The sequence below is a fragment of the Ambystoma mexicanum genome, chromosome 10, assembly GCF_040938575.1.
Source record: "Ambystoma mexicanum isolate Mex_15411 chromosome 10, UKY_AmexF1_1, whole genome shotgun sequence".
In the NCBI taxonomy this organism is placed as follows: Eukaryota; Metazoa; Chordata; class Amphibia; order Caudata; family Ambystomatidae; genus Ambystoma; species Ambystoma mexicanum.
In genome coordinates, this window is record NC_090932.1 from 1,454,912,114 (window position 1) to 1,454,925,664 (window position 13,551).

General features: G+C 46.5%; 1 protein-coding gene across 10 annotated transcripts in view; it reads left to right on the top strand.

The window, feature by feature from the left end:
• The window catches only part of ATXN2 (ataxin 2), a 2,542,428-nt gene that overhangs the window by 152,317 nt on the left and 2,376,560 nt on the right, over window positions 1-13,551 (top strand). For all 10 annotated transcript variants that reach the window (XM_069619525.1, XM_069619517.1, XM_069619521.1 and 7 more), the window contains exon 4: window positions 12,447-12,518. In XM_069619525.1, the coding sequence (XP_069475626.1) occupies window positions 12,447-12,518 (72 nt within the window). The remainder of the gene's footprint in view (window positions 1-12,446; window positions 12,519-13,551) is intronic.

Here is a 13,551-nt window from a genome sequence, read left to right on the forward strand (position 1 = left end):
GGTCCAGTAAGTGATGCAAGGCCGCAAAATGGCAGATAGGCACATGGCAGAGTCTGCTAGGCCGGTGGCCATTTTGGATTCGACCAGGGGCCTTCCCGTGCTATCGCCCATTTAATGGGCCTGCAAGAAGGTCCCAGTCCCCTTCCTTCTGGAAGCAGCGGCGGATTGTATGTTTCAGGCATCTGGTCGCCTCAAGGGCACATTAACACATCGCAGCCTTATGGTGGCACGCCTCACGTGCCTTGCCGCTATGACCAGGATCAGAGACCTAGTGCTTCGGAGGCCTGGTCCCCTAGGGATCCGGCGACTAGCGAGGACTGCTTCTTTGAGCACTTCCTCCTCCTCATGCATTCCCCACAGATGGCGGGCTCCTCAAGGAAATAGTGTAGGAGGTGGTGCCTCCACAGCCTCCTCCTTTGGGCCCTCCGCCTGTTCCTCCAGAGCTACCGGTACCAGTGCTACACCCTCCCCCGGTCCAGGCCTTACTGGTTGTTCAGACCCCTCCACCGCCTCCTGTACCACCATTGCCTCCCCCTCTACAGCTGTTGGACCTGTCTTTAGCACCGGCTCTGGTGTCTGAGTCCGCACTCCCCTCTGTTTATATAAAAAAAAAAGAGCGGGTGGACAATGATGACGATGATGCCCAGGACGATGAACCCCTGGCACCTGTCGGACTTTCATGACCGCCTTCAGGGCCTAGCAGAGTTCGTCGGGGATCCCTCTTTCCCAAGAAGCTCCCCAGGAGTCAGGAGTGCTAGCAGAGGTATTGGGCAAGCATACCACGACTCAGTCTGGCATCCCTTTCCAGAAGGTTGTCCTGCGGGTAGCGAGAAAGTTCTGGGAGAAGCCCAGGGCCAACGCTGAGATGAACAAGAAGTTGGATAGCATGTTCAGGCTGACGGACAGAGAGCCAATCCTCCTGGCCTCCCGTCCTCCGGCGCAGTCAGTGGCGACTACAGCCAACCTCTACTCCAAACAGTCGTCTTACTCCTTGGGAGCCACCTCCAGTTGTCTGTCCAAGGTCGACAATGTCCTCAAGTGTTTGGGCAAACGCTCTTATGCCATATCAGGACTGCATCTGCAGCAAGCCAATGCTGATGCCCTTTTAGCCGCAGATAACCAGAAGCTGTTGCGGATGCTCTGGGAGTTTTTGCCGGACCTTGCTCTGGAGAGGCAAGCTTCCTTCAAGGCCGGTATGTCGGATGCCCAGGCCGTTGCGCAGGACTTCATGGAGTCTTCGGTCACCCACATCGACCCAGTCAGCAAAGGGCTTTTCTTTGGTGTCGAGATGAGGATGGCATGGATGCATGCCACTAAATATGAATCTGATGTGCAATAGCGAATCCTTTATCTGCCGATGATGAGTTGACAAAGAAAAAAACCTCCAAACCGCCAAGTCCTTGGCCATCCTGACAAAGTCAGGGCAGAAGGAAGCCTTCTTTTCAAGAGTCCCTGGATCCTTTCTGTAGTCTCCACTGGCTTCAGGCTTGCTCTTTCTCTACCATCGTCATCGTCTCGTCCTCCTGTGTCAGATAGGGTCCTTCTACAGGAGATCCTTTCTCTTTTGGAGATGCAGACGGTGGAACCGGTTCCTCGGTCAGACAGGTGCTCTAGTTTCTACTCCAGGATTTTTGCGGTACCCAAAAACAATAAAGCTGGCCTGAGGGTAGTATTGGACCTGTCTTTTCTCATCCTGTCTTTACCGCACAAACGCTTCAAGATGATTACTCTCGCATACATATACGACTCTGTGTGCAGGGGACTGGATTTGTGCCCTAGACCTCAAGGATGCATACCTTCATATCACCATTTACCACGATTGATGTACCTTTTCCAGTACAAAGCGCTGCCCTTCGGTCTCAGTTCAGCCCCTCATGTGTGCACAAAACAGTTGAATGTGGTGGCTGGTAGTCTCCTCCTGGTGGGCCACAACTTATACCCTTATCTGGACGACTGGCTGGTCAAGCCAGCTCTCCCTCAACCTGTGAAAGTTGCAGCTTATTCCCTCCTAGGATCTGGTGTTCCTTCGAGTGCGCTGGGACACAGCGGTTCATCAGGTGTTCCCTACGCCCAAGAGGCTCCTCTCCCTCCGCAAGGCAGGAGGGCACTTCTGGCCAGGGAGGTACACGTCCCCGCCACTCCTTTGCCCCCCACATCTTGTGCATGGAGGCAGTGGCAATATGGGTTTGGGCACTTACAGAAGGTATCTAGATCTCAGCAGTCCAACTCTCGGGGGGACAGCAACGTGTAAGCAGACCCGCTGAGCTGTCTGGGGTTCAACACCTAAGAGTGGGAGTTGCACATCAACTCCTTGTTGCCCCTGTTCCAGAGATGGGGTTTTCCATTTCGGGACTCGGAACTCTAAGTGCCCCTGATTTGCCTCATGGGCGGGCCAGGGGTCTCTAAGGGGACACGTTCGAGCTCTGCTGACACTACTGCAGGTGTTATGCATTTCCTCCTCCACCATTGCTACAACAGACTTTGCAAATTCCGTACTTCGGTGGGCTGCAGCCCCATCCTGATAGCCCCATACAGGCTGTCGAGGGTGTGGTTCTTGGACCTTCTGCAGTTGTGCTCCCAGGAGCCTGTCCATCTTCCGGTCCCTAGCAGGGGCTTCCTTGCGCAGCAGGGCTGGGAGGTGGAGCCCCCATACCCTGCCAGGCTGGCCCTTGCAGCCTGGTTCTTGACCAGCTGAGGTTACAGCATGCTCATTTTTCAGCGACATCATACCAAGTGCCTAGGAGGCAGTCTACTCTATCCCGGTATAATGGCAAATGGACTAGATCTTGCCACTGGGCTCGCAACATAGGGCTGGATCTCCTCACCTGCTCTCTTGATCACATTCTGGTGTTTTCCATTCATCTGGCTCGTTCTGGCTTTCAGGTGGACACATTGAGTGTCCTATAGACGACTTTTTGGGTGCTTTAGGCTGCACCAATAGGACGTCTAGTATAAATAGCCCCGCCCCCGCGGCTTCCCTTCAGATTTCAACCGTCTCCAAACTGTTGGGATCACCTTGTGTTTTCTCTTGAGAAAATTGCTCTTCGTGTTCTACACCTGCTTTCATTTTGTTTCTTTCCAAGCCCAGTATGTCATCAGTGGGCCCGAAGAAATCGTTTCGTCCATGTGCGACCGGCGGCCTAAAGAACATCTAAGATGGGAATGGGCATGCGGACTGTCTTTATTGCCTATCAGTGAGGTTTGTCAAGGCTTCTCACAGAAGACGCAGAAGGACTGCAATCAACGGGTGATTTGCTGGCTCAATGAGGGGGACTTACCTGGTTTCGGAGGTTGGTTTGGCACACAGGGGCAAGTCCTCTACTACAGTGGAGAAGGTGTCGCCTTCACTCCTGAGGGTGCGGTCGGCGGAATCCCCCCACCCCCTCTAAGAAACTCATGGCAGGGCCGTCGTCGGAGGTGAGGAAAGGCGGGTAGTCGTCTTGCACCAGGTTGGTGCATCAGTGTAGAGGGTCGGGCGGTCCCTCTCAGGACTAGGCTCCCAGGGTTGAAAAATCGAAGGACGCGAGTTCCAGGCCGGAGAAGTCTGTAACGCTGTCGCACAAGTCCTTGGTGGCTGATGAGAAGGTGAAGTCTCAAACGTCCTCCTTGTCGTCGAAGGACCGGCACCGTTCCTCTTCAGGCCGTGAGTCTTCTAAACATCGATCCAGCTCCACATCCAAAGGGTCCACTTCGCCGGCGAAGGCCAGGCCGGTGGCAGCCTTTGTTCTGTTGCCAAGGGGCTTGTCTACAGAAGTCCCTCTGTCGACTGTATTCCTTTGTCGACCGCCGTGACTGCTCCGTCATCGACGGCACTAGATTCCTGGTCTACAACCACGGCAGCCAGTGCACCGTTAATTTCAGAGGTGCGATGTCAGTCCGGCTCTGGCCTTGGGCAGTTGCTCCCGTTGGAGATTCTGCAGCAAGACCCCTCTACATACGACTTGGACTCTAGTCCGAAAGAAGAGTCATCCGTTTTTCGATCCATCGGTGTTGGAATCTGCTGCCGGCAAGTCATTGTGATACACCCCACTCAGACTCTCACGTTTCCAAAACACTAGATGCCAAATACTTGTACTAATGGGGAACTTACCAACTCAGTCTTCAGTGTTGTTGGCAGCCTTAGAATCAAAAGGCAAAGGACCATATCCTTTAACGTTGAATGCTAAAGCCTCAGAGAGACAAGGGGGGAAAAAGTCCCAGGCTAACGCTTCACTACAACTGAAACCCATCAATGCAGCCACAGTATTTTTGGGTTTTAATGTTGTAAATGGGAAAATGCAGTGGACGACGAGTGGCAGTCCTGCTGTGCTGGAGAGCTTTTCTCCTCTTTCTGTTGCTGGACTATTGTGGGAGGTCCTGCTTAAAATCACCATCCACCCGCGGAGCGGACGCGGAGTGGACGAGTGGCAGTCCTGCAGTGCTGTGCTGGAGAGTCTTTCTCCTCTTTCTGTTGCTGGACTATTGTGGGAGGTCCTGCTTAAAATCACCATCCACCCGCGGAGCGGACGACGAGTGGCAGTCCTGCAGTCATGACTGTCAGGGCTGCAAGAGCAAACAGAAAAATTGAGCTAAATGAATCCCCCCGAGAAGAAGACGAAGGTCGGTGCTTGAGAAGTACGAAAATGACACATAAACAACAAGGAATTACCCTTAAGAGTCAGGAGGGAATACTGACATGTAGTCCCAAGACAAACGAAAATGGCGGACTCAGTGAACGGGGTCTGCCAGAGAAGGGAGGCCAACAGACTTTACACCAGATTTTGGCCCCGCAGTCGGAACAAATTGTACAAACAGAATCCACAAAATCATCACAGACTTCATCATGGGCGCGCTCACTAAACGAAAAGAAAAAACTACAACCGCAGTCATCGCTATCATCGCAATTATTACCTGAGCCTGATCCCGATCCTGTCTTGGAGCCGGTCCCGGTCCTGGTTGACCTGGTTGACCTGCGCGGGGATCCGTCGGTTTGGATGCCGGGGGCTCATGGAGTCGGTCCCCCGTCCATGAGTGGGGAGGGGAGCAACCAAGGAGGTGGGAGGTTGTGGAGTCTTTGCAGAGCGCACCACCCGGCGAGCCGAGCCGAATCCCTCCCAGCGCGGCCCAACAGGGTGAGCCGCACCGCATGGTGGAGTCTCTCGGAGGAGGGGCCCCCCGTCCGTGTCAGGTGCTGGGGGGGAGGGCAGGAGTTGCTCGAGGGGTGAGACGGCACCCATGGAGGACGTGGAGGAGCGGATCCCTGGGGATGAGATTCGGACGGCGGGAGCCGTGTGGGAGCTGGCCACCCCCCGGTCTCCACCTCCGGAGTTGAAGCCGGCCCGGGTCCAAGTGGTGGCGGTGATCCACGTGGAGGCGGAGGGCAGCATAGACGATAAGGACGATCAAACTGACACGTAAGCAGTTCTCGTGGCCAGTAAAGTCAGTAAAACGCCCAAATACAGAAAAAGGCAAATGGTTAAAATTACCACCAAAAGTAAAAATGGTGGTAAATATTTCAACAAAAACAAATGAAAAAAATTCAGTGACAAATTATTTTACGTCTCGAGTAAACACAAAAGCGGTTAATAGACAACATCACATGGAGCTATCTGATATGGAGATTCTCGATGCTCTAAATGAATACTTACCCCCTTCTAAACTACGAAGACTAGATTGGAAAAACAGTGAAAAGCAAAGTGCCAGGGATGTTTCACCACTGGAGGAGAAAGATGGGTCGTTAAACCAACTAGAAAAAGGAGTAAGGGAAGAGCCGTAGACATCCAAGTCACCACTCCTCCTAACGACTTCACAAGAAACGGCGACGCCTAATGGCGATTTGCTTCCCCAAACCGACATAGAAAAGAGAAAAGAGGGGGAGAAACTGGATAATTCGATTGCCAGGGAGCAGGAGAAATCAATAATCCAACTGTAAATAGAATTTCCATATGAAAAATCGGACACCGGGGATGAAGTAGAAGTCTCTGGTGGTACACCAACAGGGACGGACAAGTCAAATAAAACATCGCTGGAAGGAGATACCACATCATCTTCACAGCTTGATAAAGGAGGTACGTTTGAACCAGATTACGTAACGCCTACTAAACCATTTCAGGAGCCCGATTCGAAACTAATCGATGGGACTAGACGGGAACGACATCTGAGCAAGATGGAGAAAAATATATATTCAGTAGACCTACCAACCCCGTCCAACTTGACAATACCAGTTCAGGCTCAAACGAAGAAACCTTTGCAGCACCATCATCAAAACCCGTGGGGCAATGAACCACTTAGCCCCCGACTGGATATGACGGGGAATCGAAGGTGCTCACTGGACATAGCTGGACCGCTAAAAAATCAGGTGGGAAATATGACAACAATTATTACTGACGCCCCAACAAAGAGATCCTCAATGCATCAACGCTCAGAGTCCAGCGGAACATTTAAACAAAAAGATTGATCTACTCTCCATTATGTCATCGGTAAACATAGCACTCTCTCCATTTATGAAGCTCTATGAAGCCATCGCTGACTCATTGAAGGACCACACTAGTATTCAAGCAATGATGTATAGCAAAGTCATCTTTTTAGAAGCCTACATCATGGCCCTAGAAGTAAGAAAAACAAACAACCGAGAAGCGAACCAAGATTCATCAGTTACACCTAAACAAGCATGCCGGAAAGGTGAGGCTCAGACAGTAGCAAGAAAAACTATAGAGACTCAAACAATTACCATGATAGATTTAACAGCGAGTAATTAATCAGTAGAAGATGCCACCAAAGTAGCAGAGATGAACACCCAACCAGGCCATCCAGACACTATATTGAATTCAAATAAACCAGAAATTATAATTGAAGTACCAGGATGAAAATCTCAAGGGCGAAAAACCGTCCCAAAAAACGGGAATAAAGACACTGTCACCTAGGCTGGCCAAGCCTGGTACTCAATCAGTAGAAGCGATTTTTCAAGTTTTTAAGCGGCCAGTAAACCACAAAGACAAAGTATGTCTTGGGGAGAGATCAGATACAAATATAGAACACAGGAGAAGACAAGAAAGTTTGGAAACGAACAAGACACCATCACCTACGACGACTAATGATTTTCTGGCAAACGAGGAATTGATGAACCTGAGTCAATATGTGTCGGAAGACTCTACATCAGGCATGAGCCCAAAGAAAACTTCTAATATTTCGAATCCACAATCTGCCAGTAAAACAAATAAAGCAGATAACAACACAGAGGTAAATTCACAAACGAATGAACAACGCTAAAAAACAAAAAATGGTAAAGATCAGCAGTCAAAACAAAAAAGAAACACAGGTAACAAACTTCGAGACAACATTTTTTAAAACAAATGATGGAAACAAAAAAGGAGAGAGAAAGGGCTAGATCAAGAACACCAGAAAATCGGAGTAGCAGAAACTTAGAGAAGGTAGTTCATCATTCCCGTGTAAGACCAGAGGCCCGTGAGGGTAAACGTTCCAACTGGATACAGCGTGATGACTTTTCAGTATCGCCAAGATGAGCAAGAGAGTAAAAGTAAAAGCTCAAGAGGGCATACGCCAATTCGCGTCTACACGAAACCCAAACATGGCAAATGTGGAGAAAATGAAAAGACCTCTGCGAATTCATCAAGGGTCTCAGGGGAAATGAGTTCGCAGTACAGAGCCAGGACCAAATGGTCTAATCATAAATCAAGGAAATGGGATCAAGCGAAATGGCAGATTAAACTAACTCAAGTGGAAGAAAATGAGGACATGGTAACACTAAATAGAAATTCGGTGTTAAAATTGTTCAAACACATCCGAAACTTAAAATATATCAAAGCAGAAGAGCTACTTGTGGTAGAGCCAAACCATAGAAACACCAAGGCCAGAACGTACTTGCATATAGCGTCAACGAAGCTAAAAAACACCTTTCTTGAAAATAAAAGAGAATTAGAAAATATGGGATACGACCTAAGAGTGTATCCGGTGACGCAGATAGGGCAGAACCACGAAAGTAAAGAAAGGAAGAGGAAAGAATCTCCGGACATAAAGTCGAATAAACAGCGCAATTTCAATTTTCAAACAAAGAAAAGTCATACAAGTCCCGGAGTAAAGGAAAAGACGCGAGTAATGCAAAAGCGAGAAGGGCAAAAGCCATTGAGCCCGAAGGAAACCATCCACCACGGAAGAAGTGAGAGAGAAGATAAGAGACAAACTTATAGTGCCAGGGAAACATCCTCTCAAAAGGACCAAAATCAGGAACAAAAACAAGAAGATACAAGAAAGACCCATAAAGAAAGACCCATAGAGGTACGAAAACAGCCCAAAAGGAACAAAATCAGGAACAACAACAAAACAAAATCGAGAGTGAACTTCCACCAACATGTGTCCCAATGAAAGGAATATGGTCCTGGTTGCCAAAAGCGTTAACAGAAAAGAAGCAAAAATAGCAGTTTATTGGAGATGAACACATTCAACGAGGAAAATGTAAGTTAGGACAACAGAAGCAGTCCATAAAATGTGCTCGTGGAACACGAGGACATCTTCATCTCCTATCCGCAAGTGACATGATTTTGGGAGCATATGACCTAATATGCTTTCAGGAGACCTGGTTGTGTGAACCACCTGTGGTTGGAAGGTGCTATTCGAGAAGTGGTCTAACCCAGTACAATGCTCTCTGCCCCTATTTTTATTAGGCACAGGGAAGTCACTCTTTGGGAGATGCTCTACTGCTGGACTGATCAAACAAAACGTATGCTTTTCTACCACTTCGCCTGATACACAAGACATCAGTGAAGTTCAAAACAACTCAAAACTCTACAATGATCCTTGTAGTCAGTTTTTGGCTGCATCATATTTGGTTTCAGGATCTGTTGGATTTAGTGAGGGCAGCTAGTGCATATCTTGTAACTCCGTAGAAGGGGCAGGTGCTTGACCCCTCACCTCAATTGCTGAACTTGAAGGCTTGGTTCCTGAAGACTTAACTTTCACTCATTTACATTTGTCTGAACATAATCTAAATCTTATGACCCCTTTTTGGAAATCATCCACTAAGAAGCAAAATTGACGGACATGTTGGCTTTTTTGCCATTGGGCACTAGATCGCAGTTTAAACCTATTGGAAACTCCTGAGGATGTGATGTCTTATGTCATTTCTGAGGAGTGAAAGTAGACACTTGTAAACATTATTTGCCAGCCATAGGTGCCTATCGGAATAGAGAAGAGAAATCCTTTTCATTATCATACGAGGCAATTCAAAGACCTTTCGAAGGGCTTCTTCTTTTGCATCCACCTATTCGTGATCCTCCACCTCGTTCATTCAGCATTAATGCACAAAGCATTTGAGCCTATAGCATCATGTGATATTGACCTCCTAACATGGAAGACTGCATTTTTGGTGGTCATTATATCAGCGAGAAGAGTAGGAGAGCTTCAGGCTCTGTCATTAATGGAACCTTATCTGATTTTTCATAGAGATAAGGTGGTCCTTTGCACGGTACGACGTTCATTCATCACCAGTTTTTTTTTTTTTTTTTTTGCAGCACTTTTTGCCGAAAATGTTTGGTAAAAAATAAATAGGGGGGGGCATTTAATGGGTGGGGTATAGACAAATAATGGGGAGAGGGGCATTGGGGAACCTACCAAAAAAAATTTAAAAAAAATCACTGCTGACTGGAATGTAGTGAAATATGCCAACTTTAAAAGTGGCAGTAATGCAAAGCCAACTGAAGAGAAAATATGAACAATTACCTTCATGGTGGTTCAGTTCCTCCTAGTCCTTACTCTCCCTCCTTCACACCTGGTTGGGATTGCGTGCATCCACAGGGCTGTTCGGAAAATGCTGGTTTCAAAAGACAGCTGCCCCTATAAGAACTTAGTTATAGGACTGTTTTATGCAGGTGCGTCCCTCTGTGCATGAATGCCACCCTTCACCCCCACAACCACTTCCTTTGTTATTTTCTCTCTTCGCCTACTGGCGGTTGTGATCAAGCATATGCTTTTACATGGGATGGCTGGGTGGGTGTTGTGAAGGAGGGAGAGCAAGGACTAGGAGAACCTGAATCACCATGAAGGTAATTTTGTATTTCTTTGTCGTCCTGCTCTCCCTCCTTATCAACTGGTTAGGACCAGACTAAAAAGCCTTGATCATAGCATGTGTGGAGGAAACCGAATATATATCAGATTCAAGCAAATAAATTGTGAAGTACCCCTTAACCAAAAGTAGAATCTTCCCTTGAAGAAACTTTTAGAGCATAATGCTTGCAGATTGCAAGAGGTGTAGCCCCAGTAGCAACCCTACGCATTTCTGTAGGCTACTGATGCCACTTTGACTCTTTTGAAATGAGCCTGATATCTCAGCGGAGCCATAAGCCTTTGCAACACAGACAATTCACATGGCAATTGAAGCTTTTACAGCCTTATTACCAGGCGAAAGACCACCGTATGCGACAAAAAGTTGTTCTGTTTTTCTGAACGACTTGGTCCTTTCTAAATAGAATTTTAGAGTACTTGACACATCCAGATTATGCAAGGCATCCTCGGTCAGTGAAGAATGTTGTTTGGGATGGAAAATCTCTTGGTTCAGATGAAATTCAGATACCACCTCCGGAAAGGAGGGCACGGTGCAAAAGGTTCCATGTTGTGTGAATATAGTGCTGGTGATACTATGCTAGTCTACTGAGAATTGGGTAGATCTGAAGTGCCTAACATGAAAGTTGATCATATATCTCTGCCCACTTTCATTCTAGAGGGTCTGTTTTGTGAAACATGGATGGAACTTTCAAGTCATTTCAGCCAGAGGGCATGTGCATAAACATCAGATACTCGATGAAGATAATGCCTAACATTCTGCCAGAGTGTGAACGTGGACTGTAGGCTGTTTAGTGATAAATCTGAACGTGCATGAGAAAGGAACTGCGATCTCAGTAGCAGTGTGGAGCAATTATTTGTTTCATGTAGACCACCAGGCTGTTGCAATGTTCATCATCACATGCTGGCTGCACTGAGGCGCAATGGCTAGATAAGCATGTTTTCAGTTTGCTGACCTCTGACTCCCATTTTCAAACACTTCTTCTTTTGAGGGAATTGAAAATGTGATAGCGAGACGTTAAATATGATAGACTACCCTGCCACAGTTCATCTTTTTTTCCTTGCTCGAAGGCATTGACTTAGATGCTGTAGTTCTGAGGTCGCTAAGGCTGGGGCGCAGTCGATTCTTTTCTTAGTATGCTTCTGTGGAAGGAAAAGAGGAGTGCAATCTTTCCTCACCCACTGCCTTTCTGCTTCCTTCAGTGTAGCAGCCAGGGTAGGTTTGGGAAGGGGGTGGGGGACTCCGAGCTACTCACCCCTCAGTTATTGAACTGGAGCACAAAAGGAACACATCCTTTTTCTTTGCCAGCCGTACCCATTGCCCTGCAATTGTTGCCACTACCTGGACATAGGATGCAAGGACATTGGGATAAATGATATAGTAAAAAATGTGTTAGCTGTGTGTCTAATGGCAAAAACAAGTAGCTTGTGCGAGTGCTTCATTTAATATGATGGTGTGGTGTGCAGTCGTTTTGCTCAAGTAAAATATTTTTTGGTGGTTTACTTCGACAAAAGTACTTTGTGGGGATGTAAATAATACACATGTAGGGTCGGGGCATTGATTGGGCGAGAAGGGCGGCAGGCTGGGTTGGTGGGGGCTCCCAGATTTAACATATCGGGGTTCGAAATTCAGGGGATCTGGGATCTATTTAGCTCCTGCTTGTAGCTTAGAAGCGCCTGGTTACTTGGATACCAGGAGCTACGTTTAGCTCCTCATGGCAACTGATGGACAAACCCACCTATGTGAATTTAACTCTCTGCATTTGGGACTATCTATACATAAACAGTTGGACACATCTATAGGACATTTAAAGCATAAGAGGTCTTAATGTTTGTGGCTTATATGGAAGTTAAATTTGTGCAATGCGATTTACTAGCTAATTGTTCCCCAGTGGTAGCTTCTGGTCACAGGTTATTGCTGAATACCCAGCAGCTGCTTTTAGCTCCTGCTTACCCAATCTTAATTTCGATCCCAGCAAATAATACGAAAAACGCCCAAAAAATAAAGTTGTTTTGCCAAAGTAAAATTTTACTGCAGCAAAACATGGAAACGATGGCGATACTTTTCCTTCTGAGTACCTTATTACATGTATCCTTATCGGTCCTATGATACTCCTTTTAGTATGTGTTGGCAATAATTATTTCACGCTAGTCCCTGGGCATGTGTCAGTAGCTAGCAACATGGAAAAGAAAATTCCATGCAAAAGCCGAATTTACTGTTTTTAATAATGCTGGTTTGGCGTGCCATGGAATTTGAGTGTTCAGCATTTGCTTTTTAACTGTTTAGCAACCATTTGTACTGGCGTGCCTACAGAGGTGCACACTTCAGTTATTCTAAGGTAGTCATGCAACTTTTTATATCTTTTTTTGTACTCCTTTTCAAAACATTTTAGGGATCGAAATGTGAAGTTCAAGTGAAAAATGGAGGTTTATATGAAGGAGTTTTTAAAACCTACAGCCCTAAGGTAACTTTCTACCCTAATGTCCCTTTGTTTATCTTAGTTGAGTAAATGCTTGCTGTACTATATGATGAACTGTGTGTTTTATTTTTGATAATGCACATGGATTTAATCAAAGGTTATTCAGAGTTGCTTTATTTACCATATTGTTTGTCTTAGTCTGTGTGTTTGGGGAAAGACGGGTATTGTTAATGATTGTATTAATTGCTACCGGTTAAATGTAGTCAGATTGGAAACAGCTTTTACATCACTTAAATCAAAAATATGTACTCAGTTGGTACTCGGCATGTCGATGTAGTCTAACTGATCTTGCCTGTTCTGTACAATTTGCACGCCACGTCGGGGTCTTTGAGGGCCCTCTAGTGTGGTACATTTAACCCATGGCACATTAAAAAATATTTTTAAAACCCAGCCTCAAAATGTGCATTGTCTGCTAGCTATTGGCAAGTAAGCGATGGTGTGCTACGGTATGTAGAGAATCGAAGAGGGTGTGTTACTTTTTATGCCTATCTAGTAGCTTTCAACTTGAAATGTTTACCCTTGGTAAAATGTTACTGTTCTCCCTCGCCACTTTTGGATTAACATATATTTCAACCTGTTTAAGATAAGCATAGTTTAGAGGTAAAAAATTAAAAAGGCAAATCTCCACAACAGGCCTCACCAGTCTAGTACCCTCTTCCTACCTGTTCAATGTTTCTGCATCTTTTCTTTCATGGCAGATGCCACCCGAGGTAGTTCAACTGGCAATTGATAAAGGAAGTGGAGACCTTTCAATTGAAACCAGAGAGTTTCTTTATCTACAAGAACACAGTGTAAAGATAGTTAATCGGAGCAAGTAAAGGGGTTGTATTCCCAACTGCCAGGGCCCTCACTATCTGTGTAAATCAATCTCCAGCACTTGAAGATGGTGTTCTGATTGCAAAAAACACATGGGTGCAAGATTAAGACTCCATCCATAAGAGGCGACTTTAAAAGAAGTTTACTCACCATGGCTTAGTGTCTAATGTACCTGTCCCCTTTCCTCAATACTTAAGGGACA